The sequence below is a fragment of the Macrobrachium nipponense genome, chromosome 4 (genome assembly GCF_015104395.2).
Source record: "Macrobrachium nipponense isolate FS-2020 chromosome 4, ASM1510439v2, whole genome shotgun sequence".
Taxonomy (NCBI): Eukaryota; Metazoa; Arthropoda; class Malacostraca; order Decapoda; family Palaemonidae; genus Macrobrachium; species Macrobrachium nipponense.
Genome location: NC_061100.1, coordinates 92,493,415 through 92,519,576, shown reverse-complemented (window position 1 = coordinate 92,519,576; position 26,162 = coordinate 92,493,415). Strand labels below are relative to the sequence as shown.

General features: G+C 41.3%; 1 protein-coding gene across 10 annotated transcripts in view; it reads right to left on the bottom strand.

The window, feature by feature from the left end:
- Nucleotides 1-26,162, bottom strand: part of LOC135211019 (ATP-binding cassette sub-family C member 5-like) — an 818,851-nt gene that overhangs the window by 738,296 nt on the left and 54,393 nt on the right. For all 10 annotated transcript variants that reach the window (XM_064244042.1, XM_064244046.1, XM_064244047.1 and 7 more), the window contains one exon: nucleotides 2,189-2,336. In XM_064244042.1, the coding sequence (XP_064100112.1) occupies nucleotides 2,189-2,336 (148 nt within the window). The remainder of the gene's footprint in view (nucleotides 1-2,188; nucleotides 2,337-26,162) is intronic.

The window sequence follows — 26,162 nt, the reverse complement described above, 5'->3', positions numbered from 1 at the left end:
AAGAGTAAAGAAACATTAATGTCCAACACACGTTTCAAAATTCTTCAATATCACAAAAGCAAAATGCTAAAGAACAAAATGTAGCTAGCCTTCTCTCCCTGAAGGAGCAATATGTATCCCCATGAGAGAGACAAACCAGCATTACACACAACAGTTGACGCGAAGCAGAGTTAAAGGCGAGAAGCATATCTACTTCAATTTGCATCCGTCCTAGAGGAACATGAACCCTGGAATCCTGGAAGGCCATCTAAACAGCTGACACTCATGGGTCTTCTAGCCCAGTATAAATATGTAACAAACCACGGGCTTACATAAAAAAAAAAAATTGGTTTGGGGGGAGGAGAGGAAAGCAAAGGTCCTCTCCCCAAGGCGGTCAAAGAAAGAATAACGCGTCACTGGATGTAAGTGGACTCTCTCAACATGCTTCCACCTTGGTTACTCATCGGATGCAAGATGCCACAGATTCCTTGCATTTACAATTTTTGATTGTTAATAACCAGTTTCCAGCTGCTGCTAGAAGATTTATCCTATTGTTAAGACTGAAGGTTTGTTCTGTGTACGAACAAAATAATATTTAGGAAGGAAACCTTCTTTTACATCTTTCATTGAAAATAATGGGTACATTAGCAGAACCAATTTTGCATTTCACTTTCACTATTTGTCATACCCTTAAAGAGATCTCATTAGGATTTTTGAATGCGTAAGTAAATTTATGTAATTTATATTCCTAATAAAAGGTCCAACATGTTAGATGAGGACATAACGGATAATGAAGAAGAATGTTAAACTTTCTTGGTATTAACCTTCTCGCTCTCATGAGAGGTGCTGGTTAACCAGCAGAGGTACCAACTTGAGGTATTTGCAGTGAAGAGGGAGAGGGGGGGAAGGTCTGAGATTGCATACTGATCGGGCTAAAAATACTGACAAAGAAGGCTAAACCCAAAATGCTTAAGTAAGACCAAACCTATCTTGGCTGTTTTACAGATTTCGGCTATTTCCTTGTGCTAAACTAAGTGTCCTCCTCCTCCAATCGGGGAGAAGGTTACATAGAACATTTAGGATAGGGATGAAGTGACAGACTAGAAGGCAGACTAAGGTCAGTGAGCTAACCATTAGATGGTTAGATACTTGTGATTAACGGTACAAATGGGACAAACTGTTCGTGCTTTTGGGACATTGTAAATAAAGAAAACCCTAATCTTCATCCCCATCCTGATCTCAATCAACTATCATGGCATCCTAGACAGCATAGAATTCTGGCATTCAGCTTCCATGCACTTTAGTACAAAATGGGCCAGTGTTTCTTAATGAATACTCTTACAAATGTATCTTGATTACAATACCTCTTCTCAATTCACTATTGCATAAGATATACTGAAGCAGCTAGTGTCATCAAGTGCATACTTTTCATACACTAAAGCTTCACAGTATATACTGTACTAGAGTTCTGGTATTTCTACTATTTACTTAGATTAAACTGGATCTGAAGTTAACATACATTTGAGCAAAACTAAAACATGGTCTTGCAGTTCGTCTGGGAATTTGACAACTCATATATATCCTCCCCACTTGGGCACTCTTAAGTTATGGGTTTGCCATTAAACATACATTTTTAAAAACTGAAATTGACTACTTAATAAGAAAGAAAGAAAACTCAATTTCCTTCCTTCCAGCCACACATTCTGGCTATCACTAATTCAAAAAAACAAATCTTGTTTGATCTATCAATCCAAGCACAGTAAGCACACAGGAATTTAAGTTATGATCTTATAGTCAAAATTACTTCTAATATTTTTATTAATCTTATTTTTTGTTATTTTCAAGTATGCTTAATCGTTTATACTTAATCTGGAAGCCTTTTTACCAATTTTACACACTTTTTAGAAATGTTGTTGGTCATACAGGTGCATGGATTAAAATCAAAGACAGACTGCACAGGCTATGTAAGGCCTAAGCAAGGCTTACACTACCGATATATAACCAAGTAACTGATATGAGAAAATTCCCTGTATGAATATTAAAAATTAATATCTGGTATATAACTGCTGGGTTTCCCTGGAAATAAACTGCATAAACTAATGATATAAATAAGACAAAAAAAAAAAAGGTTAATAAATTTATCTTTCTATGACTATCAAATACAATTACTACAAAGTTCATTTACAAACAATGAAATAAAGTCACTTACTGGTCCAATGAAGCCCAATGTAAGGGTGAAAATGAAAATTAAGATGCCAACAATTAATCTTGTTTTTATAAAGCGTAAGACAACCCTATGGAATGAAGCACTATCTTTACCCATTTTCTTGATTTCTTCATTCCATAACATTTCCAACCTGAAATTAAACTTTGCAGTGAATTAAGAGCACATATTTAATTTTAAATAAAAATTATAACTCTACATAATAGGTACATGTAGATTCTATATCTACATGAAAACCTTGGAAGTTCTATAAATTTCCTGTTAGCAACATTTAACTTTATATTTTATCTATTACACTGCCACATGAAGATCTGATGTATATTATATATTGGTTCTCTGAAATATAGAAACTTTTATAATAAACTAATGTTTGGAATGTTTAACATTATTATTTTATTTATTACACTGACAAATGAAGATCTTATCCACTGTAAAGTGTTTCTGTCATTTATAGAAACTTTAACCTAAAAAAATGCATAGAATCATTTAGTTTGAATTGTCTACTAACCCATCCAGTTTGGGTGAACTGTTGGTTGAGTGACTGTTTTTCATTTCAGTTTTACTCAGTCCACTTTAATGGGGAGGTTGGGAGGGTGATTCACAATAGATATAAGTATAGCTAGAAAATAAATTTCATAAATCTATATTTTCTAATGAATCTTACCTCTTTATTTTGATAGAAGATCCCTGCATTGAAAAATAAATATTTGAATAATGGTTAAAATTTTCCATAGGTATACAAACCACATCTGGAACCAGTCAAAACTTGGTAAAAAGGTGTTTGACCAGATGTTTCCTTTGGCTGCAGGAACTGATCAGGATGGTTGATGTGGGACTGAATATAAAAGGCTTGGGTTTGTATACCTAAGAATATAAAAGGTTGGCTGGTGTACCATGGAGCGTATGCGAAATTAAAAAATGTGTACTTTTCCTAAGTATACAAATGCTAGTCTTCCATATGAGGGGTATCCTTTTGCACATGTGCTGGTTGGCATCCAATTAGAGAATGGGGAGAGATGCCTGTTCTCATTCAACTGATGGCCTGTATTCAGACTGAATGGAAAAAAGAAAGTGGGGTGGACGAGGAAAGTTATCTCCACTATCAAAGACAATGGTTCTTATACATGGGAAAAATCACAAATTTTGAATAACATGTATTTTTCATAGGTACACAAACCACAGCCCTTTCTACTATATGAGTATTTTTCAGCCTGGCCTGGAAACCAGTCTTAACTCAGTAACAAGGTGGTTAACAAGTTGAGATCAAGGGGAAAAATACGAGTATCCCTCACTCACCAACCATTGCACTAACTTTTCCTCTGGCTGCAGGACTAAGTAGGTTGTTAAGAATGGACTAAATATAGTAAGCTCTTCTTTTTAAATTCAGGGAAAATACAAATTGTTTTACCATTTGTTATTTGTTCCTACAAGAATACAATATTGCCTTTCATATATTCCTTGGATGGGAGATCAGTCCCAATCAACTAACTGTTGAAAACCACCATAGAATTGCCATGATCCAAGCTGCTTTGCAAAACAAGGAAAGTCATGACTTTTGAACTCCTACCAGTTAGGTGAAATACTGGAGTTTGCCAGTCTCCTGACAGGAGCCTTTAAGCTGGGAAGTAATTTGATTCTTGTAAAACCCAGAATAGGGTGCAGGATAACATGCTACCTAGTCCTCTCTTCCATTCGTTATAAGACAGAGGATGAGGGCATTGCCTCCCAGTCATCAACTGGGAGAGGATGCCCAAAAAGCAATCACATGTACTACTCTGTTTGACTCCAGCATGTACTTTAGCCCAGATGCTGCTCTCCAAAAAGGGAATAAAGATGGAATGGAACCACTTTACCTACAAACAAGGTACTAAACTTGTCCAAAATGGAGCTTGGGTGATCACACAACATGCTGGATAGCCATCACAAGTCCTGAAGAAACAGTGTTTGGGACTTGTGAGTGGAATCTTCCATGTAGAATGAGGAACAGGAGTCTGATATGTCAGACTCATTACCTGGAAACCCAAAGAGTTCACCTGAACAGAGAGGAAGAAACATGATATTGTTAAGATACAATAAAGTTTGTTCATACTTACCTGGCAGATATATATATAGCTGTATTTCTCCGAAGTCCGACAGAATTTCAAAACTCCCGGCTCACGCAGTGGTCGGCCAGGTGGTTAGTACCCATTCCCGCCGCTGGGAGGCGGGTGTCAGGAACCATTCCCATTTTCTATTCAGATTTTCTATTCCCACTGTCTCCTGCGGGGAGGTGGGTGGGTACTTTGATTATATATATCTGCCAGGTAAGTATGAACAAACTTTATTGTATCTTAACAATATCATTTTGTTCATGAAACTTACCCAGCAGATATATATATAGCTGAATCCCACCTTTGGAGGTAGGGAGAGACAGAAAAGGATTTTGGAAACATATTACATGCAGATGAATAACATCTTGGTTCCTTACCTGTTAGCATAGCTGACTTCATGATTACTGTCACCCAAGTCTGCTACTGCTTTACTAGAGTCTCCAGCAAGGTAGTGACCTATATAGCTGGTGAGTTCTAGATGATCTGTCAACGGGAGCGTGACCACAATGTGACTAGACCATTTTGGACCATACTATGAGGGCAACGAAGTAAAAAATTCACCACCTGACCAGCCTAACAATTTTCATTCCCACATCACTTAGGCTAAAGGAAAGGAAGTCCGGCTCAGGCGGACGACCTTACAACCATAAAACAATCCATAAAAACTCACCTACCCATTTCCTACAGGGTAGGATGAGTGCTACTTTCAGCCCCCAACAAAGTGTCTGCTGCGACGTATGGTCCAAGCGCATAGCAGTTCTCGTATGTCGTCTTCACATCCCGCAGGTAGTGTGAAGCGAACACCGAGTTGCTGCGCCAAAGGTGGCACTCAGAATGTCATTGAGTGCCATGTTCTTTTGGAAAGCTACTGAGGTAGATATAGCTCTCACTTCATGGGCATTCACTTTCAACAGCTTAACATCACTGTCTTCGCAAGATGAATGCGCCTGTCCTAATGGTGTCTCTCAAGAAGAATGCCAGAGCATTCTTCGACATCGGTAAATCTGGTCTTCTGACGAACACCATAAGTTGTTAGAAGGACCTCGACATTCCTTCGTTCTTTGTAAATAAATCTTGAGAGCCCTGACAGGGCACAGGACTCTCTCTGGTTCGTGTCCAATGATTTCCGCCATACCCTTAATCTCAAAACTTTTGGGCCAAGGGTTAGACGGATTTTCATTTTTCGCTAGAAACGTAGGACTTAATGAGCAAACAGCATTATGTCCCCTAAAACCAATATGCTTGCTAAAGGCTTGAATTTCACTAACCCTCTTCGCCGTCGCCAGAGTCGTTAGGAAAATAGTTTTCTTAGTAAGATCCCTTAAAGAGGCATTCTGAAGGGGTTCAAACCGATTTGACATTAGGAATTTAGTACTACATCCAAATTCCATGATGGTAACTTAGGTTGAGGAATCTTTATAGTCTCGAAAGACCTTAAAAGATCGTGGATATCCTTATTATTTGCCAAATCAATTCCTCTATGTCTAAAGACTACAGATAACATACTTCTGTAGCCTTTGATTGTTGAGACTGCAAGCTTTAGGTCGTTTCTCAAGTAGAGCAAAAAGTCTGCTATTTGGCTCACAGAGGTCGTGGTAGAGGAAATGCGTGTTCTTCTGCACCAGCTCCTAAACGAAGCCCACTTCGATTGATAGACTCCAAGCGTGGAAGCTCTTCTCGCATTGGCGATTGCTTTTGCAACCGGTCTAGAAAAACCCTCGCTCTGACCAACTTTTTGATAGTCTGAATGCAGTCAGACTCAGAGCGGGGAGGTTTCCGTGGTATCTCTCGAAGTGGGGCTGTTTGAGTAGATCTGTCCTCATGGGCAATGTCCTCGGGAAGTCTACTATAAAGGTCATGACCTCTGTGAACCACTCCTTTGCTGGCCAATAAGGAGCGATTAACGTCAATCTCGTCCCTTCTGGACATTGCAACTTCTTCATTACTTCCCCCAGAATCTTGAACGGGGGAAATGCGTAAAGATCCATCCCTGTCCAGTCCCAAAGAAGTGCATCTATTGCTATGCTCCCGGGTCGAGCACGGGGGAGCAATACAACGGAAGCCTCTTTGTTCTCGCTGTTGCAAGACGTCCACTAGAGGACGTCCCCATAACTTCCACAGCTCTCGCACACATCCTGATGCAGAGTCCACTCGGTCGGCAGCAGTTGACCTTGCCGACTGAGGAGATCTGCCCGGACGTTCTCCACGCCTGCAACGAACCTCGTTAGAATCGTTACTTTCTGAGTTCTCGCCCATAACAGGATCTCTCTCGCTAGATTGAACAATGATCGCGAGTGAGTCCCTCCTTGTTTTTTTATGTATGACAGAGCTGTGGTATTGTCTGAATTTATCTGAACTATCTTGTTTGCGACTTTTTCTTTGAAAAACTGAAGTGCCAAGTATATGGCCGCCAGTTCTTTGAGATTTATGTGCCAGAACACCTGTTCCCCTCTCCAGGTGCCTGACACTTCCTCCTCCCTAGTGTAGCTCCCCACCCGGTGGTGGACGCGTCGGAGAACAACACTAGGTCGGGGCTCTGAAGTTTGAGGGAAGTTCCTTCCGAAAGCTTCACAGGATCGAGCCACCACTTTAGGTGATCCTTTACCTCCTTTGGGATCCTCAAACTTGTCTCCAAATTTTCTTTGTCCTCCCAACTCTCCTTCAGGAAAAACTGGAGAGGTCTGAGATGTAGTCTCCCCAAGGAAACAAACTTCTCCAGCGAGGAAATGGTGCCCAGCAGACTCATCCATTCCTCACCGAGCATGATTCTTTCCTTAAGAAGACTGATATTTTTTCTAATCCTTGCTGTTGACGTCCCTGGGACGGAAAAGCTCGAAAAGCCACTGAATCCATCTGAATCCCCAGATACACGATGGACTGTGTGGGGATCAGCTGCGACTTTTCGAAATTCACTAGAAGTCCCAGAGACTTTGCTAGAGTTAAGGTTGATTGAAGGTCCTTCAGACACCTTTCTTTCGACGATGCTCGAATGAGCCAGTCGTCTAGATATAGAGAGATCCTTATGTTTGCAAGATGAAGCCACCTCGCCACATTCTTCATTAGAATTGTGAAAATCATTGGTGCCGTACTCAGACCGAAGCAAAGAGCTCTGAATTGGAAAAACTCTTCCCTTCATGACAAAACGCAGGTATTTCTTCGATCGGGGATGTATCGGGACGTGGAAATATGCGTCTTGCAGGTCCAGTGATACCATCCAGTCGTTTTGTCTTAAGGCCGCAAGCACTGACTGAGGTGTCTCCATCTTGAACGTCTGTCTCTCTATAAAAAGGTTTAGACTGCTCACATCTAAAACTGGCCGCCAGCCTCCCGACTGTTTCGGCACCAGGAATAACCTGTTGTAGAAACCCGGGGACTGAATGTCCTCGACTTGTTCTATTGCTTTCTTCTCAGCAGCTTTGTTCTATTAGATCGTACAAGATCTGTTGTTTTTTTCTCCATGGTAAGAGGGTTGATAGATCTATAGGTGTTGTGCACAATGGAGGAGGCTTCAGGAAAGGTATTTTGTATCCTCGCTCGATGACGTTGAGCGACCAGCTGTCTGCCTCTATCTTCTTCCAAGCTTCTGCAAATAAATGAAGCCTGGCACCTACTGGCGACTGAAGGACTTCCTCCTCATTTTTTACCTCTGGACTTAGACTGAGCTCTTCCTCTAGGAGAAGGTCTAGAGGATGCTCCACCTCGAAAGGGCTTTATTTTCTTAGAAAACTGGGTTCGTGTTGAAGTCGAAGGAACCGCAGGACGTCTAGAAGATTGTGCTAAGAGATCCTGAGTAGCTTTTTCCTGTAGACTTCCAGCTACATCTTTAATCATAGCCTGGGGGAAGAGATGGTCAGAAAGAGGGGCGAAAAGCAATTCTGCCTTCTGTGTTGGAGACACTGCTTTGGTAGTAAATTTACAGTAGATAGCTCTCTTTTTCAGGAGCCCTGCACAAAAATGTGAAGCCAATTCCTCTGAACCATCTCTGACGGCCTTATCCATACAAGCGAGAACACTGGATAGCTCCCCCAAGCTAATTGAGTCTTGACTACGAGAACTTAGTGTCAAGCAGCCCCAAACACCAGGTCTAAGAAATTAAATACTTCAATTGTCCGAAAAAGACCTTTTCAGATGGTGGTCTATCTCCGCCGGTGTCCATGTTATTTTAGCTGACGAAAGAAGAGACCTTCTTGGTGCGTCAACCAGACTGGAAAAAGTCACCCTGAGCCGATCGGGAGCTCTAACCCGACATCCTCACCTGTATCATACCAGATCCAGCCTTGCCGCAAAGTCTTGAAGGAGGCTGGGCAAAGGAAAACTTTCCTTGAGCTTTTCTAGACTCCATCCAATCTTGCACCTTCTTAAAAGCTCTCTTAGTTGAAAGAGACTTTGTCATTTTAACAAAACCCGGAGTCTTGTTTGTTTTTGACAACGAAAACTGAGAAGGAGGCGACCGAGGTGCTGCGGGTTGAAACTCTTCTCCAAATGAATCCCGAAGCAATCGAACCAAAACTTGATAATCGGATGAATCTGACACAGCGGGTTGATCCTCTTCCGTTTCTTCTGAAATATTACTTAATCCTTCCTCATCTATAGGAGTGACCAAGGGGACTCCCGAAGCTGGTGGTAACAAGTTCCTTTCACTCCGAGCTTTAATGAAGATCGTTGTTTTGACGTGCATGGAGCATTCTGAATATTAATATCTAAAGATTCAGATAAAGCGTACCAATTTCTTGCTCATTCTCTCGATGGGAGTCCCTTCGAAAAGCCGATTGCAGTTGAGGTTCCATACTAATACCTTGCTGTGATACCTGATGGATATGCAACAAAGCGTCCGTTTGAACGTCTCGCTTGGCATCCGTCCGAGCGTCAAGCTTTTGGCGTCCAGGCCGAGCGTCACGCTTGGCGTCCAGCCGAGCGCACGCTTGGCGTCCAGGTGAGCGTCACGCTCGTCGCTCAGCCGAGCGTCCCGCTTGGCGTCCAGTGGGAGCATGTCCACGCTCGGCGTCCATCCGAGCGCCACGCCTGGCGTCCAGGTGAGCGTCACGCTCGACGTCTGTCCGAGCGTACCGCTTGTCTAAACAGGCGTCCCTGTGAACACTCCGCTCCTTCCAAGCCGAACTAGGAGCGTCGAGTTTCTCAGACTGTATACGGCCTCGTTTCGTAATCATAGGATCGTCCGTTCTTGTATAAAGCGAGCTTCGAGAGTCTGGGCGAATCCTCGTAGGAAGTTTTTCATGCCCTTTCTCCAACTGCAGGTGAGACGTACGAAATCTAGAATGAGTACTCACAGGCGAAAGAGACGATCGGTCCACCCGTGCGGGAGACCTCTTAGATCTTTTAATCGGTAATCTATCATCTTTTCTTCTCGGACGAATTTCTGATTCTCTCTCAGCCAGCAACGAAGCAAGTTGTTGTTGCATCGACCTGATAACACTCTTTGTAGTAGAAGATTCTTTTTCAGGAGAAAAACTGATCCTATGAGAAGGCGAGGGGCGAGGGGAAGCCCTATCCCTTCTCACAGGACCCGTTCTAGTTCTATTCCTAGAACGACTAGGCCGCTCCAAGGCGTCCTCGTCAGATGACATCATAATTCTCCTTTGAGGAGTCCATGCAGCAAAACTCTCCGGTGAAGACCGCAAACCAACAGGAGAAAAAGGACGTGAAGCGTCTTCTTCACTGCGATCGAAGACTCTGGCCGCTTGTGCGACACCTTGAGTTTTCGATCTTTTTGCGGTGGAGAGTAATCCAAGTCTCGAGGCGAAGCCCGTAACGAAGAAGCAGCGCAAAGAGACTCTGCGCCCTCCTCTGAGAGACTACTGACGATAGCCGCCTGTGCGACATTTAACGTCATAGCTCTTTTCAGAGGACGTGAGCGTCTTCTCATGCTCCAACTCCTGTTAGGGGAGGACGCCTCCGAGGACGAAAAGCACTCGCGGAGGATACGCGCACTCGCACACTCTTTGGCAGCCTGGGGATCGTCTACAGGTTCTGCCGAAGGGACGCCAGATCGGTGGGGGTTCCCCGTAACCCTCCTGCGGCTTTCGACATGTCCGTCTTCTGGGCTGGAAGTTCGACAGAGGTCCAGGCCTAGAGGCATTATAGGGCCGATCTGACGCCCCCTCTACAACACTGGGGGCACTTTCACTGCACTTTTGTTCACTAATAATGCTTTTACCCTCCAAAGCGAGCACTTTAGATTCTAGGTTTCGTATTGATTCCAGAATCGTAGAAAGGGCATTGTCTTCCACTGATTTTTCAGGGCCCGAAGGCACAACATTTTCAGGGCCCGAAGGCACAACAGATTTAGGTGTACCAACTACTGAATGTATAGTAGGAGAAACCTTACTACCCTTACTTCTACTGACTGATACACTCCTGGAGGAAGATCTCCGTATCCTATCACGCTCCAATTTCCGCACATAGGATTCATAAGCCTTCCAACCCGAATCAGACAGACATTCACACTCCTTACAACGGTCATTTATAACACACGTATGTTCTCTACAATTATTACATATTGTGTGTGGGTCTACCGAACCTTTCGGTAGCCTCACCTTACAACCTTCCATACAACACACTCTGGTGCTAGATAAACTAGTCCCAGACATCTTAGTTAAAGGAAAAAACCAAACCAAATTCAAATCCAATCCACTATCAGCGTAAGCCTAGTCACAATCCACGTTCGATAACCAAAAAACAAACAGGATACTCAAGTAACAGAGAAGTTTCGAAAATCCTAGATGGAGGTGTTGAAAACAGTTGTTATCAACACCAGCGACAGAAAAAATCTGAATAGAAAATGGGAATGGTTCCTGACACCCGCCTCCCAGCGGCGGGAATGGGTACTAACCACCTGGCCGACCACTGCGTGAGCCGGGAGTTTTGAAATTCTGTCGGACTTCGGAGAAATACAGCTATATATATATCTGCTGGGGTAAGTTTCATGAACAAATAATGCCATTGGAACGGACCAACCACCACCTCCTTGGAGGTGAAGGTCCAAAGAACCCCAAAAAAGCAAAAAGAAAAGTTTCATGACTATCCTTTTCAGTGCTAATGATACTAATTAAAAATGAAAACACTCTAAATCAGGGTATGGATAACTTCCAACAATACTGAGAAGTGCAGGCCACCAAATCAGTACTATCTCATTCAGATCTCCACCTTAAGATTTGGAGGAAAGAATTACGTACACTCAATTTTATTGTCAAAACAGATTAGACTTGAGCTAAGTGTTCCCACTGGAGAACAATGGAATGACAGCAATCCAAAACCTACCAAAAGCAGAACGCCATATGGCAAGCCAAAAGACTTTCCCAACTATATGAAGAGGCCAGGAAATAATGGTCAAAGTGTAAAGACAGTCCAGCTATGGAGCAGTCTTGAAACATAAATTCATAATATTTAAAGTACTAAGATCACTTACTCCTTTAACGCCGATTGGACGTATTAAACGTCGACAAAAATTTTCTGTCTGGTGCTGAACTGACGTACGAAACATCAGCGAAATTTTTTTTTTTTTAAATTCGCAGAAAAATAGTTATAGGCCTACTAGGCAAAAACATTTGAATCATACGTCTTGGGGGATGCTGGGAGTTCACGGATCAAGCTGTTGTTTTGTTTACAATCGTTACCCAGGCGCGCAAGCGCGAATTTCTTTTTTCTCGCACTAAAAAGCATCAGCGACACATCTCAGAAATTATTTCATCACTTTGACATAATTTTTGCACCATTTTATATTAGCCGTTACATAGAGTTTTATATATGAAAACGTGTGCAATTTCCCACAGAATACAACAAAAAACAACTCATGGTTTTAGCTTTTATCAGTTTTGAAATATTTTCATATAAATAACGATAAGCGCTTCAATTTCAACCTTCGGTCAACTTTGACTCTACCGAAATGGTCAAAAAACGCAATTGTAAGCTAAAACTCTTATATTCTAGTAATATTCAATCATTTACCTTCATTCTAAAACAAATTGGAAGTCTCTAGCACAATATTTCGATTTATGGTGGATTTATGAAAAAAACTTTTCCCTTACGTCCGCGCGGCAACTCTTCCGAAAAAATCAGAAATTTTTTTGTCCGATTGTCGTAATGTTTGCAGTTTTATATTAGCCATTAAATAAAGTTTTATGTATGAAAATGTGCGCAATTTCATGTAGAATACAACAAAAACAACCCATGGTTGTAGCTTTTATCAGTTTCATATAAATAACGATAAGTGCCAAAATATCAACCTTCGGTTAACTTTGACTCGACTGAAATGGCCGAAAACCGCAATTGTAAGCTAAAATTCTTACATTCTAGTAATATTCAATCATTTTACCTTTATTTTGCAACAAATTAGAAGTCTCAAGCACAATATTTTGATTTATGGTGAATTTATCGTCACTGCCGTGACAAAGGGGTGTATCTCAAAAAAAAGTTGAAAATTGAGATATCACCATTATGTTTCTCGCGGCGAGTTTTATAGTGTGACAAAGTGGCGTATCTGTACGCCTAACGGTTGCTGTATTAGAGCATCTTTAGTTGAGGACTTAAATAAAAAAAGAGTAACCATTCATGAAACATATAGGCGTAACTAAAGTCATGTCTCTTTGTAGCATTTCAAAAAGAGCAACATCAACTTGGCGAACAGGCGTATCTTGTGATACGCCTATTTGTAATATTATTTAAATCACCATACAACGCTTGAGTGTAAACAAAACCTACAAAAATGTTTTAACGAACATATATGACATCATAAAATCATTCATATTGTTGAAAGTTGCGACACTGCATAACATAGACTTTAAATTACCTCTCTCTCTCTCTCTCTCTCTCTCTCTCTCTCTCTCTCTCTTCTTAAAACTTCTCACTACAAAAACACCAAGGCCAATTTAATAGGGTAGATTTCTTTAAATACCAGTTACTACATTCATGAACATGAATAACAATTTGTCTCCTTATTCATTGCATAACAAGGTACTTTAGCCCTGTACACTTTCAGAGTAAACAAAGTCTTAGTTCTTTAACGTTAACCTGTTTATGCACTTAGTCATCTGCGTTCTCCATAACAGCAAGTATATAAGTGTGTTGGTGTATGTTTTTCTTTAAGTGAACATTACTTTCAGTTCTAGTATCTTACCTAACGTTTTTAGATCTAATTCCATCATTTTGTGATTTTTCATACTATATAGCCTATTTCAGTTAAAGCAACCTTTTTAACGTACTGCTTATATTTGATTTCCGTCAGTCAAATTATTTTCGTATTTTGTAATAGATTTAAACTACCGCTGAAACACACGCACAATTCGTAATTTTTTTCATGCTTTTAACTCTTAAACGCCAACTGGACGTATTTTACGTTGACATTTTTTGTCTCTCGGGTGCCAACTGGACATATTTTACGTCGACATACAAAAGATTTTTTAAAATTCGCGGAAAAATATTTATAGGCCTACCAGCCTAAAACAGAAAGTTGAAAGTGGTGATGAAATTGAAATTCTGTATAAAAAAAAAACCTATGTAAAGTAAAAAAAAAAAAGTAAAAATAAAAGTTAAAAATAAAAAAAAGAAATTTTTTTTTTTAATTTTAGTTTTTTGTAAAGTTAAGTGTTACAGTTTTGTTAATGTGTTTTGTAAATTTTAGTTTAGTTTTCCTTACATTTTTTTATGTTTCGTAAAGTTAAGTGTACGTACGTACATATGTTATCTGCCGTTTGTCATCCTCACTCAAAAGGTAAGCTTCCACATTTTACGTACAGTATTACTTGTATACCATGTACACTAATACACTTTATATACAGGTTAATTGGCATTACGTTATTAAGTTAGGTATTGAATGGTCCAATTTGTTATTCGCTCTCTCTCTCTCTCTCTCTCTCTCTCTCTCTCTCTCTCTCTCTCTCTCTCTCTCTCTCTCTGCTATTGGCTGTTTATATATTTCTAATGGTAAAATGTTTAAGATGACTTTAAAATGATATCAATAATACCAATTCAATGGTATATTTGATGTAGGATAATACTTTAAGTAGACATTTGGTATTTGTGATTTCACATACAATTGTTTCCCTTGTAAAAAGAAAATGGATGTCTCAAATAGTAACAGTATGAAAGAAAACGTGCATGACTGAATACTTATGGGGGGACTGAATTATTTTCACATGCGTAACTAAGTCATGCAGTACGTACATAGCATGTATTTATGTATAACCATAAAATGTAAGATTTACTTTAAAACAGTATTAATAATATTTCAAAGATTAATATGAACCATAATAGGATATTTTATGTATATTTGATGAAGGATGGTCTTTTTAGGGATACTTTGGTGTTTGCATGTTCAGGATAGGAGTTTATGAGCATTTTTAGAGAGGGGTTCCAAACATGCGCGGATTCTAACTATTCGCAGGGGCGTCTGGTACGCATCCCCCGCAAATATGGGGGGACCACTGTATCTATATATCTATATCTATATATCTACATCTATATATCTATATATACAGTAGTACCTCAAGATACGAAATTAATCTGTTCCGAGGCGCCCTTCGTATCATGAGGTTTTCGTATCTTGGACCACATTTTACATGTAAAATGGCTAATCCGTTCCAAGCCCTCCAAAAACACCCCAGTAAATTTCATAATAAAGCTAAATCAACCTATAAACAATGAAATACTACAACAAATTGGACCATTCAATACCTAACTTAATAACGTAATGCAAATTAACCTGTATATAAAGTGTATTAGTGTACATGGTATACAAGAAATACTGTACGTAAAATGTAGAAGCTTACCTTTTGAGTGAGGCTATCTCCGAAAGTGGCAGCAGAGGAGGAGGACAACAAACGGCAGATAACGTATGTACGTACGTACACTTAACTTTATGAAACACATAAAAAATTGTAAGGAAAACTAAACTAAAATTTACAAAACACATTAACAAAACTGTAACACTTAACTTTACAAAAAACTAAAATTAAAAAAAAAAAAAAATTTATTTTTTTATTTTTAACTTTTTTTTTTACTTTTTTTTTTTTTTTTTTTTGTTGTTTTTTTTTTTTTTAAATTTCAATTTCATCACCACTTTCAACTTTCTGTTTTTTATCACTTGGTTCTTCCTTTTTGCTTACAACTTTCTGTTTTTTATCACTTGGTTCTTCCTTTTTGCTTACTCCTGCTAATGCTAAAGGCCTCTTTAAAAAATAACGATCCAAGGAAGATTGCTTCTGCCTACTTTTCACAATGTTCCTGAAACGACTCAAGCAAACGTCATCGAACTGCACAAGCATACGACCTGTGTGAGCCTTTTTGGGGTGTCTTTTTTTCTATAAACGATTGCACTTTATGAAAAGCGGCTAGAACATCTTTTAATTTCTGCCGTTGTCATAGGGTCCTCCTCCTCTTCCTCGCCGCTGCTAGAGAACTCCTCTTGAACGACGTTATGTTGCATGGCCTCCAACTCCTTCAGGTCATCCGTTGAAAGCTCCTCTTGGTGCTCCTCGAGAAGGTCGTTGATGTCGTGCTCCTCGAGAAGGTCGTTGATGTCGTGCTCCTCGAGAAGGTCGTTGATGTCGTCCTCGTCGACAACCAGCCCCATGGACTTGCCGAGTGCAACAATCTCGTCAAGATCTGGTTGGGAATCAGTTTCGGGATCGTCAACTGTTTCTGAATCTACTAGTCAGAGTTGACATTGTGATGGTGTTTGTGTCATGTGTATTTAAAAAAAAAAATTCTCATTTCTTTTCACAGAAAATGGAAAAAGAAGAGCACCTCTTGAGTGACGACATATATGATATGATTGACCAAGATCTCTCACATGGGATAAGTGATCAAGGTCTCTCTCATGGGATAACTGGAAACTTTGCAAGGTTGGTAGAATCTCCACTCCCTGCTGAACAGAGGGTGTTGACCAATCATTTACAACATGCATACCAGTATAATCAAGGCACTTCAGTTTATGTTGAAGGTCAGCAGCCGAACATTCAGTACCCAAATCAGTTGCAGAGAGAGCATTTGGTTGAACAGGGTTTTGATGGACACCAGGGCCAACAGAGTCATGAGGTGCAACAATTAGTAGATAATTATCAAGACGGGCAGCCGTTAATGAACACTATGCGCTGGCCTTGTGGGAGATTGCTGTCTCCGTTATCGTATCGCCAGCGATTTCTATGTCTTTTATCCAGACAAGAAGCAGCCGTTCCATCTCGTCGTGCATGTGGGTCCTCTTGCTGGACAAAATAGTGATGCCCTTGGAAGGTGTAGCTGCATTGATGACACCCTTCTGTTTAAGGATGGTGCCTATTGTCGACGGATTTCGGCCGTATTCCTTGGTGATCACACTCAATCGCATACCAGCTTCATACTTCTTGATAATCTCCATCTTTGTTTCCAAAGAGAGCATTCGCTTCTTTCCGTGAATTTCAACTTTCTTGGGACCCATGACTACGTTATCTTGTACGTAATTTACGCATAAGTAGAATAAAGTTTTCGCACAACACGATAAAGTACGTATACTGCAACAAAATCACTAACGAATTTATGTTACTAAACGAAATCATTAGACCGAACGAATACCGCGTGCATACGATAACGATGCTGGTACCGAGTGGCCGAGGCACACCACCATGTACATAGATGCATGATGGGAGGGATGCTGGCCAATAGGAGAGAAGGATCTCATGGCTGCGACTAGCATCAGGAACCAATGGGAGAGCAGGAGGATAGTGGCGAGTCTACTAAGTTGGCGGCGTGCGAGTTTCAAAATTGTTATCGGTGGTTCGGGCGAATCTCGGACTTTATAGAAACCTTTCGTATCTTGAAAACTTTTCGTATGTAGAGCCGTTATATTTTTCGTATTTGCTTTCGTATCTCGAGTTTTTCGTATGTTGAGCCTTTCGTATCTCGAGGTACCACTGTATGTATATATATATATATATATACCGTATATACTCGAGTAACGTGCGATCTCGCATATCATGCGACCCCAAAATTTTCACCAATAAACAGTGGTTTTGTCATGTATCTCATGTATCATGCGAGTTCCTTTTCCGAGGTCAGTTCATAAGGTTGGTGGTTTAGCGTGCTAATGGCCAAGTCGTTCAGATGTGTGCTGCTGCTAGTGAAGTTACGGTAATTTTCTTACTAATCTTGAGAATTTAATAGAAGATCTCAAGATTAAAAAAGAATACCAAGATAATAAAATAATTGTAAAAATAACACGCCTTGGAGTCCTAAATCATTCTCTCTCTCTCTCTCTCTCTCTCTCAGAAATAAATACTGTAATTCGAATCTTTCACCAACGGGTATCAGTAAATGTGTAGACATTGTGTGCGTGTTTAAAAAGATATGCAGTACACACATTCCGATGTTTCGGTTTTTGGAATTTTTCAATCTCGGAAATGTGAGGTCAGATGCATAATCAAACAAACATCACTACTGCAGCAAAAACATTTTTTTTCTTTATGTTTTTCATTATTGTTATTTACTAATTACAGTTTATTTAAATAAAGATTAAAATATTAATTACTGTTACATGAAGTGGGAGATAAATTAAAGATCACCTATAATAAAATAGTGGGACAATTAATATCATATGTTCACTAATAGCTATTATTTATTTTCAAAACAAACATTCCGTAAAACATAAAAAATATATGTACATAACAATCAAAATCTAATAATGTTTTGCAGTTCAACTTGTGAATTTCAACAATAAGTATGACTATATATTTCACCATATCGATCTTGCAGTTGAAGAGTCGTAAAATTTTGAGGATGGTCCGGGAAAAGGATTTGTACTTTGTGATTACGTATCGCTACAACACCATGTGGTATTTTCATACCACTATATTGATGACGCATCGCTACGACACACTGGTATTTTCATACCCCGTATAACATTAAAGTTAAAATGATCATATATATATTATTGTTTTCACGAAGAAATAATTATATAAAGAAAATTATCGAGTAATTTTTGCCGTCAGCAGTCAGAAAATCACGAACATGGTAACGTTCAAACCTAGTGTCATCCACGACATATGTCTATAAATAGAACAGAAGCAGAGGGCAGTCATTGGATAACAGATCTCCATGGCTACCAACCAGCCAATCCAGGTGTTTAGGTTATACTACTCTGTGGGTCTGAATTTCTTAGAATGAACGTTTACACGTAATACACGGGAAGCTAACGATGATGTGTGTGCTTTGCATACAGTACGTAGTTTTTGTTTTTATTGTGTATTCCTCCTCTCTCTCTCTCTCTCTCTCTCTCTCTCTCTCTCTCTCTCTCTCTCTCTCTCTCTCTCTCTCTCTCTCTGGTTAATCTTGGGATTTTCCACGGTCAACTCTTGGGATTAGTAAGAAAAATGCGATTATTTGAGTAGCAGTAGCAGCAGCTGCAGCGCACACCCAAACAATAGTATTTACAAAATGAGCGGAGCTCTCTGGCTGGGCTGTTTTGGTCCAACCACGTGTTTGATCGCATATCTGCCAAATTTATAACAACAACAGAGATAAAAACCATTTCATTTCTCCCAATACAGATATCAAATATTATCTTTTCCGTTGCGCAGAATTCTAAATAAATTACGTAGGTTCACGCTGATAAAGTTTTTTTGTTTTTTTATGCAATAACAAGAAACGGAGTCAGATTTTCTATCACCATGGCATCTCATTTTGGTGCTGTTGCGCATATTTCAACCAGTTCCACGTGCGTTTAAATCCATACTGACTGTACAGTCTGGAGGCAGTTCTCCCTTCTACACATATCTTGATTTCTTAATATCGTAGGTATAGAATAAATTGGTGAGCAAGGAAATATGAAATAAAGAATAACAGTAATTTTGACGAGGGAGAAAATAAACAATCGTATACAGACACAATCTCTCTCTCTCTCTCTCTCTCTCTCTCTCTCTCTCTCTCTCTCTCTCTCTCTCTCTCTCTCTCTCTCTCTCTCTCTCTCTCTCTCTGAGAAAATAATAGATAGGAAACAATGACTGAATATTGCTTGAATGCGATATGGAAAAGTTTTGGCCTGACTGAAGTGTGGAGTGACTTTGACACCGACTTACAAGTTATTCCTGGTCATCTCACAGCCATGGATAGACATCAACTTCACAGCCGAGAAAGGGCAATCGTATAAAAAATAAATAGGTATGGAAAATGCGAAATGCGGACCTATGTTGTCCCATAAAAAAAGTTCTCGCTCGGACAGCTGTAAGATTTAGGGGGGAGAGAGAGAGAGAGAGAGAGAGAGAGAGAGAGAGAGAGAGAGAGAGAGAGAGAGAGAGAGAGAGAGAGAGAGAGAGAGAGAGAGAGAGAGAGAGAGCAGGGCCGAATAGGAAGGAGATTAAAGTACCTGGGAATGAAAACCCCTTATAATCTTATAATTATAGCCTCGGGGTTTGTCTCAAGGACATTCAAAGGTCTGTCACACACGGGCAGTTGTTGTTTTTGTAAAATTAGCGTAAGGGCAGATCTTTAAAAGCCACGCCAGAGAGCTCGCCATGGTGACAAGACTATACCTTCCATATGAATTGACGATGTCCTATACGAAGATTCAGGAGATGAAGATGAAATGATCAAAGATCTGGAAGATGACGAATATGATGACTGCCTTGATGGCAAAGAATTCAGAGCAGTATTTGATGATACGGACACAGAGAGCGACTTTGGAGGATTTTAGTTTATTAATTTTATGCATTTTTTTTTACTTTAATAAATTTTCACTTACCTGCGTATCCTAAAATGAAAATGATATTGTTATGATACAATAAAGTTTGTTCATACTTACCTGGCAGATATATATATAGCTGTATTTTCTGAAGTCCGACAGAATTTTAAAAACTTCCGACACACGCAGTAGGGGTCGGTTGACCCCGGTGGTTAGTACCCATTCCCGCCGCTGGGAGGCGGGTATCAGGAACCATTCCCATTTTCTATTCATAATTTTTATTTCCACTGTCCCCTGGGGGAGGTGGGTGGGTACTTGTTATTTTTTATATATCTGCCAGGTAAGTATGAACAAACTTTATTGTATCATAACAATATCATTTTGTTCATGAAACTTACCTGTCAGATATATATATAGCTGAATCCCACCTTTGGAGGTGGGAAGGGACAGAATAGAAGGATTTTGGGAAACAAATGCATGCAGATGATTTACATCTTGGTTCCACCTGTTAGCATAGCTGGCTTCGTGGTTACTGCCACGTAAGTCTGCTTGTGCTACTAGAGTTGCCAGCGAGGTAGAGACCTATATAGCTGGTGCACTCCAGATGATCTGTCAACAGGGGCGAGACCACGACGTGACTAGAACCATATTGACGCCATACCATGAGGGCTAAGAAGTAAAATAATATATATATATATATCCCCACCTGACCAACCTAGCCCCAAAGTTAAGGTTGTTTTTAACTAAGGCTTAAGAGTTAAGAAGTCGCCGTTGTCGGCGACTCATCAACTAAATTAAGAGCTCTTCCCTAACCATTTTCTACAGGATAGGATGAGTGTTACTTCTTGCCCCCAAGATTGTGTCTGCAGACACGTATGGCCCTAGCAAGCAGCAGATCTCATATGCCATCTTCACATCTCGCAGGGAGTGTGAAGTGAACACAGAGTTGCTTCGCTAAAACATGGTACTCAGGATGGTTGCTGAGTGCCATGCTCTGTTTGAAATGCTTCCGAGGCCGCGCCCTCACCTCGTGAGCATTCAGATAAAAAGATTTCAAATCTTTGTGCAAACACAATGAAGGAGCATTTTTGAAAGAACTCCTTAACACTAAAGCCAGGGTGTTCTTCGATATGGGCAAGTCTGGTCTTTTTCGGAACACTGCAGATTGCCCGAATGACTTCAACTTTCTTGAGTTTTATGTAGATAAAACTTGAGAGACCCGACAGGGCACAGGACTCTCTCTGGCTCCTGCCCACTAACTTGTGCCATCCTTGCTTCCAAGCTCCTGGCCCAAGGACAAAACGGGTTTCCATTCTTAGGCCACAACGGAAGGCTTACAGAGCACACCGCCTTGTGTTCTCTAAAGCCAAAACTTGTGACGATGGCTTAAATTTCACTAACCCTCTTTGTCGTATCTAGGGTGGTTAGAAGAAGGCCTTCCTGATCACATGCAAGAAGTTAACAGGTAGGAGAGGTTCGAAATGCTTTAAACATCAAGAACTTCAGACCCTAACGTCTAAGTTCCATATTGAAAGCTTCGATCTGGACATGCACAGTCAGTCCGTCTGTACTAAAGTCAGGTGACCGACCAGTCAGACGAATCAAGGACAGCAAGGCTGTACCCTGAAGACCATAAGGCACTATTCTTCGCTGAAGGATGAGTGTCTGGACTGCCTGTGCGATTCAATCTAAGCAAACCTTGGGGGTGTATCAATGCAACCCAACGTCGTCAGCGAATCAACTCCTGACTCGAGCTTCTGGTGCCAGGAGAAAGGAGCGAGGAGCAAAAAGGCGATTCAGTCCCGAAGGAAGAATGCCTGACAGTCCAACCTGGTCTCATGTTACACGATCATCGGGGGTGTATAAACACAACCGACTTCGTCAACAAGAAACTCAGGGCTACTATATGTCGCCTGATCTCGCACGAGTGTCTGACTCCGAGAAAACAGGTGAAACAAAAAGTAGATGGTGAGCGAGATTCGAGATTCCACAGAACTCAAAGATCGTGAAGGGCTTTGTTGTTTGACAGACGCAAATCTCTGAGCCGCCCCAAAGGCCGTCAACAACATATTTGCATATTCTTTAATAGTTTGTGACTGCCAGCTTATCCCATTCTTCAGACGGAAATGGAAGACGGTAATCTTATTCCTGTCAACATCTCGATAGCCTGAACGTAGTCAGACTCAGAGCGGAGAGGTTATAGGTACCTTTCGAGTTAAGAGTAGACCGACTCTCTCGGAAAAGGTCCTTGGAAAGTGAACTAGGAAGTATGTGACCTCTGTGAATCCAGGATCCTGAAGGCCAACATGGGGCGATCAGCGTCATTGTCGCTCCCTGTGACGTCATAAATCCTCTTATTACATTTCCTAACGATTGAAAAAGGGAAAAAGACTAAACATCCATCCCCGTTCAATATCATAGGATGGCATTTAATGGTACCGATCCCGGATCGAGAATAAGGGAGCAGAGAAGAAGAAGCCTCTTCGTCATCAACATATCGAAGAGAAGAATGAAAGGGCGTCCCTAAAGTCTCCACAACTCTCAACTTACTTCTAAATAAATATTCCACTCGGAAGTCAATAGTTGCTGCCGTCGATCGAGACGATTCGTACGGACTTTTGCAATCCTGTAACGAACCTCTAGAGGATCGTTACATTCTACGCCTGTTGTTATAATAGGCTCTTTCTCGTAAACTCGAACAGGGACCGAGAGAAGATACTTCTTAAGATATGAGAGAGCTGTGGAATATCAGAGTTGATCTGGACCACTGGTTCCCAAAAACTCGTTTCGAGGACTGGAGGGACTACCGAATCGCTTTTACTTCTTTCAGATTAAGATCCAGGACATTTGAAACCCTATCCAGATGTCCGGCACCTTCTTTCTATCACCTCAGGTGATAGACGCACTGAGAGATGTTCAGAATCATTCCTAGATCTTGAATAATATTTGTTTCCCGGTAGGAAAAAACTGTGATCTTAATTGCAGTCTATTCGGGGAAACAAACTTCTTCAGGAAGGAAATGGTCCCCAGCAAGCTCATCCATTCCCTCCCCGAGTATGCTTACTTCCCTAATAAGGCTGCGTTTTTTGCCTAAGCAGGAGAGCATATAAAAGTGCAATGTTGCGGTAGACTCGTAGTTCTATACCGTGCGGTAACGAGCACCGAAAGGATTAAGAGATAACTCTGTTGAACATAGTAAGGCAAAACGAATGCAACGTTTATTCATTCACGTAAGAAATCCCTTCAATCTTAGGCTAAAGTCCGTGATTGTAGGACAGAGATACAGTTAGTCAGTCAATCTCGCAGGAGAGACGTAACCGCCAGCACAGAGATATGGTTAGTCAGTCAATCCCGCAAGAGAGAGAGACGTAACCTACCGCGCATGACAGCGCACGATCTGTTACTGGTGGCTCGGTTGGACTGGAGCCTGGAGGACAGACACAGCGTGACAGCAGCAGCCAGCAGCTTACGAATGTCGTCTCTTAACTTTATGTCTGGGTTGCCAGCTACCCTATTCTACGAAGAAATAGGTCCGTTATTTTTTGAGCAGATAGACTCTCAAGCTGGTATATTTAAGCGAAACAGAAAACGCTAAACATATAGATGCGTTTGTGTCGTCAAGAACACTACCATACAACGGTAAAAGATAAATCGGAAACTCCTGGGAAGGCTGCAGGGAGTAAATCGATTAAATGTCCTTAAAACAGACAATAGACCTCTCGGTGCCATCCGAAGAGGTAACTACAGCAAGCGTATATGACTTGAACCAACCAGAAATAAAATAACGCAAGGCAAAATGATATTGTTATGATACAATAAAGCTTGTTCATACTTACCTGGCAGATATATATATATATAGCTGAATTCGGAAATACAGCTACATACATATCTGACAGGCAAGTTTCATGAACAAAACTTAAGAGAATCGAAGCAGTCAGCTCAAGCTTCTTATGTTATTGGACATAAGCGTTCATTGACGTAGTCTACAAGTCTATTTCTTGTACGAGTCTGCGAATGACGAATGAGAGCTCTTCCGAATCTTGTCAATAAGAGCTTATTCGCTTACGCAATATCAAGTTAATGAGATGTTTGTCAATGAGAACTAACCCATTTACGGGACAAAGAGATATTTTGTCAATGAGGGGATACCCACTTACTTGACAAAACGATAGTATATTGTCAATGGGGGAAAGTCACTGAATTGACAAAACGTAATCCAGGAAGTCGAGCATTTTATTTTTCCGATTCCCGTCTCAAACGAGGAAGGGGCAAGAATCCTGTTAAGAGACTAGGCTTACGGCAGGTAGAACGACGATGTTCAATTCGGCAGCGTAGTCCGACTAGAAAACTAACAAACTTATCATCTGAAAAACCCTTTCAGATGGGCTAAAAAGCTTGCAAAATTATCCTGGGAAGAGGGAGAAGAAAATTCTCCAACCAGCTTCCTCTCCCGTATCACAACTAAAGCCTGCTAAAGCTTAAAATTTATTGGCAGTATGGCAAAAGAAGTCCTATCTTGCGCTTTCCTGAAGAGCGTCCTTTTGATGAGTACCTTTGCAAGAATCCTACTGAACATTGCCGAGAGTCCTGACGTGCAGGACATCGAGCCTTTACCTAACCCGTAACTGCCTTATCGCAAAGTCTTGACTGCGGTAGAGAAAACGAGATCTTCCCTAGAGCTTTCCTTAACTCCATCCACCTTTGCAAAAAGCAATATAATATTGACAGAGACCTCTTGAATTCACGAAACCCGAGGTCTTGCTGGGTTTCGAAGACGAAGTTGTCTGTTCACTTTAAGCTTCCTCCGAAGCACTGCTTACTTCACATTCTTTGCATGTGAGGATAAGGTATCACCGAAGGTAGAGGTAAAAATTCTTGAGGCCCAAATCGTAAACAAGAGCTTGAAGAGTTCAATAGAAACGTTCAGCCAGGCGACACACCTGGCGTGCGCTGGCGCGCGCGCTCGGGTCTGGCCACGCACGCTCGGCGTCCACTGGCGCGCGCGGATCGCTCGATCCACTGCGTGCGCTCGGCGTCCACTGGTGCGCGCTTGGCGTGCACCCGCGCTTGCGCCTGGCGTCCATCCGAACGTCCCGTCCAAGCCGAGCGTCAAAAGAAGCGTGCAGAAAAGCGTCACGCTCCTGACAGGCGTCAAAACAAGCGAGATACATCTCGGAGAGAAATCCGACTGCACGAAACAGTCTCAGGAGAAGGGTTGATCGTGTGAGAATACGAGGGGCGACTGGCGAGGGAACGCCTTCTTATTCTCACAGTAACAAAGCTCGGACGTTCGCTCTCAAAAGCGTCCTGCTACTAAGACTTCTATTTCATATTTCTCGGTGGAAAGACGTACACGTGATCAGGCGACGTTCGCCTTCTTACTTCTCACTGGAACGCATAACGAGAGAGAGAGGACGTGAAGCGTCCTCTTCTATAAAGCTTCTATTTAGAGGGCGCGAGTCCTTCCGAAAGCTCCAACCCCTGCGCGGGGAGGGGACGCTTCGGAGGACGAGAAGCAATCCTTCAGGATTCGTGCACGTGCACGCACTTAGGCAGTCTGGGGATTTTCATCAGAAAACTGCCGAAGGCACGCCAGATCGGTGGGGGTTCCTCGTAACCCTCCTTCGGCTTTTCGACATGCTCTCTCCCCGGGTCCTGGGAGTCAAGCAGAGGTCCCGGCCTAGAGGCGAAATAAGGCCGATCTGACGCACCCTCCACTACACAAGGGGCACTGTCACTGCACTTAGCCACTTCGCTATTGCTCTCTAAAGCAAGCACTTTCGATTCTAAGATACGAATCGAAAGAGTATTAGAGAAAGGGCAATAACCTCTCAGACACTGTTTAGGGCCCGAAGGCAACATTACAGGGTTATGATGAAACAATAACAGAAGTAGCACTCTTCACAACAATGAAGGAGAGCGATCACCTCTCGCAGACATATTCATAACCGTAGGCCCAACTACAGGGTTAGGCAAAAAAAAAGTCTACAGGAAGGTTAGCAGGTTCACTACCCTGACTTTTGTTTACTGATTAATTGCGTACATACGAATCATACGTTTTCCTTACGGAATTAGACATGTTTACTGATTAATTGCGTACATACGAATCATACGTCTTCCTTACGGAATTAGACAAAGTCTCACACTCCTTACATGACAAATCTCAACAAAGAAGCAAGACTCATACCCCTCGTGCATACCAAGT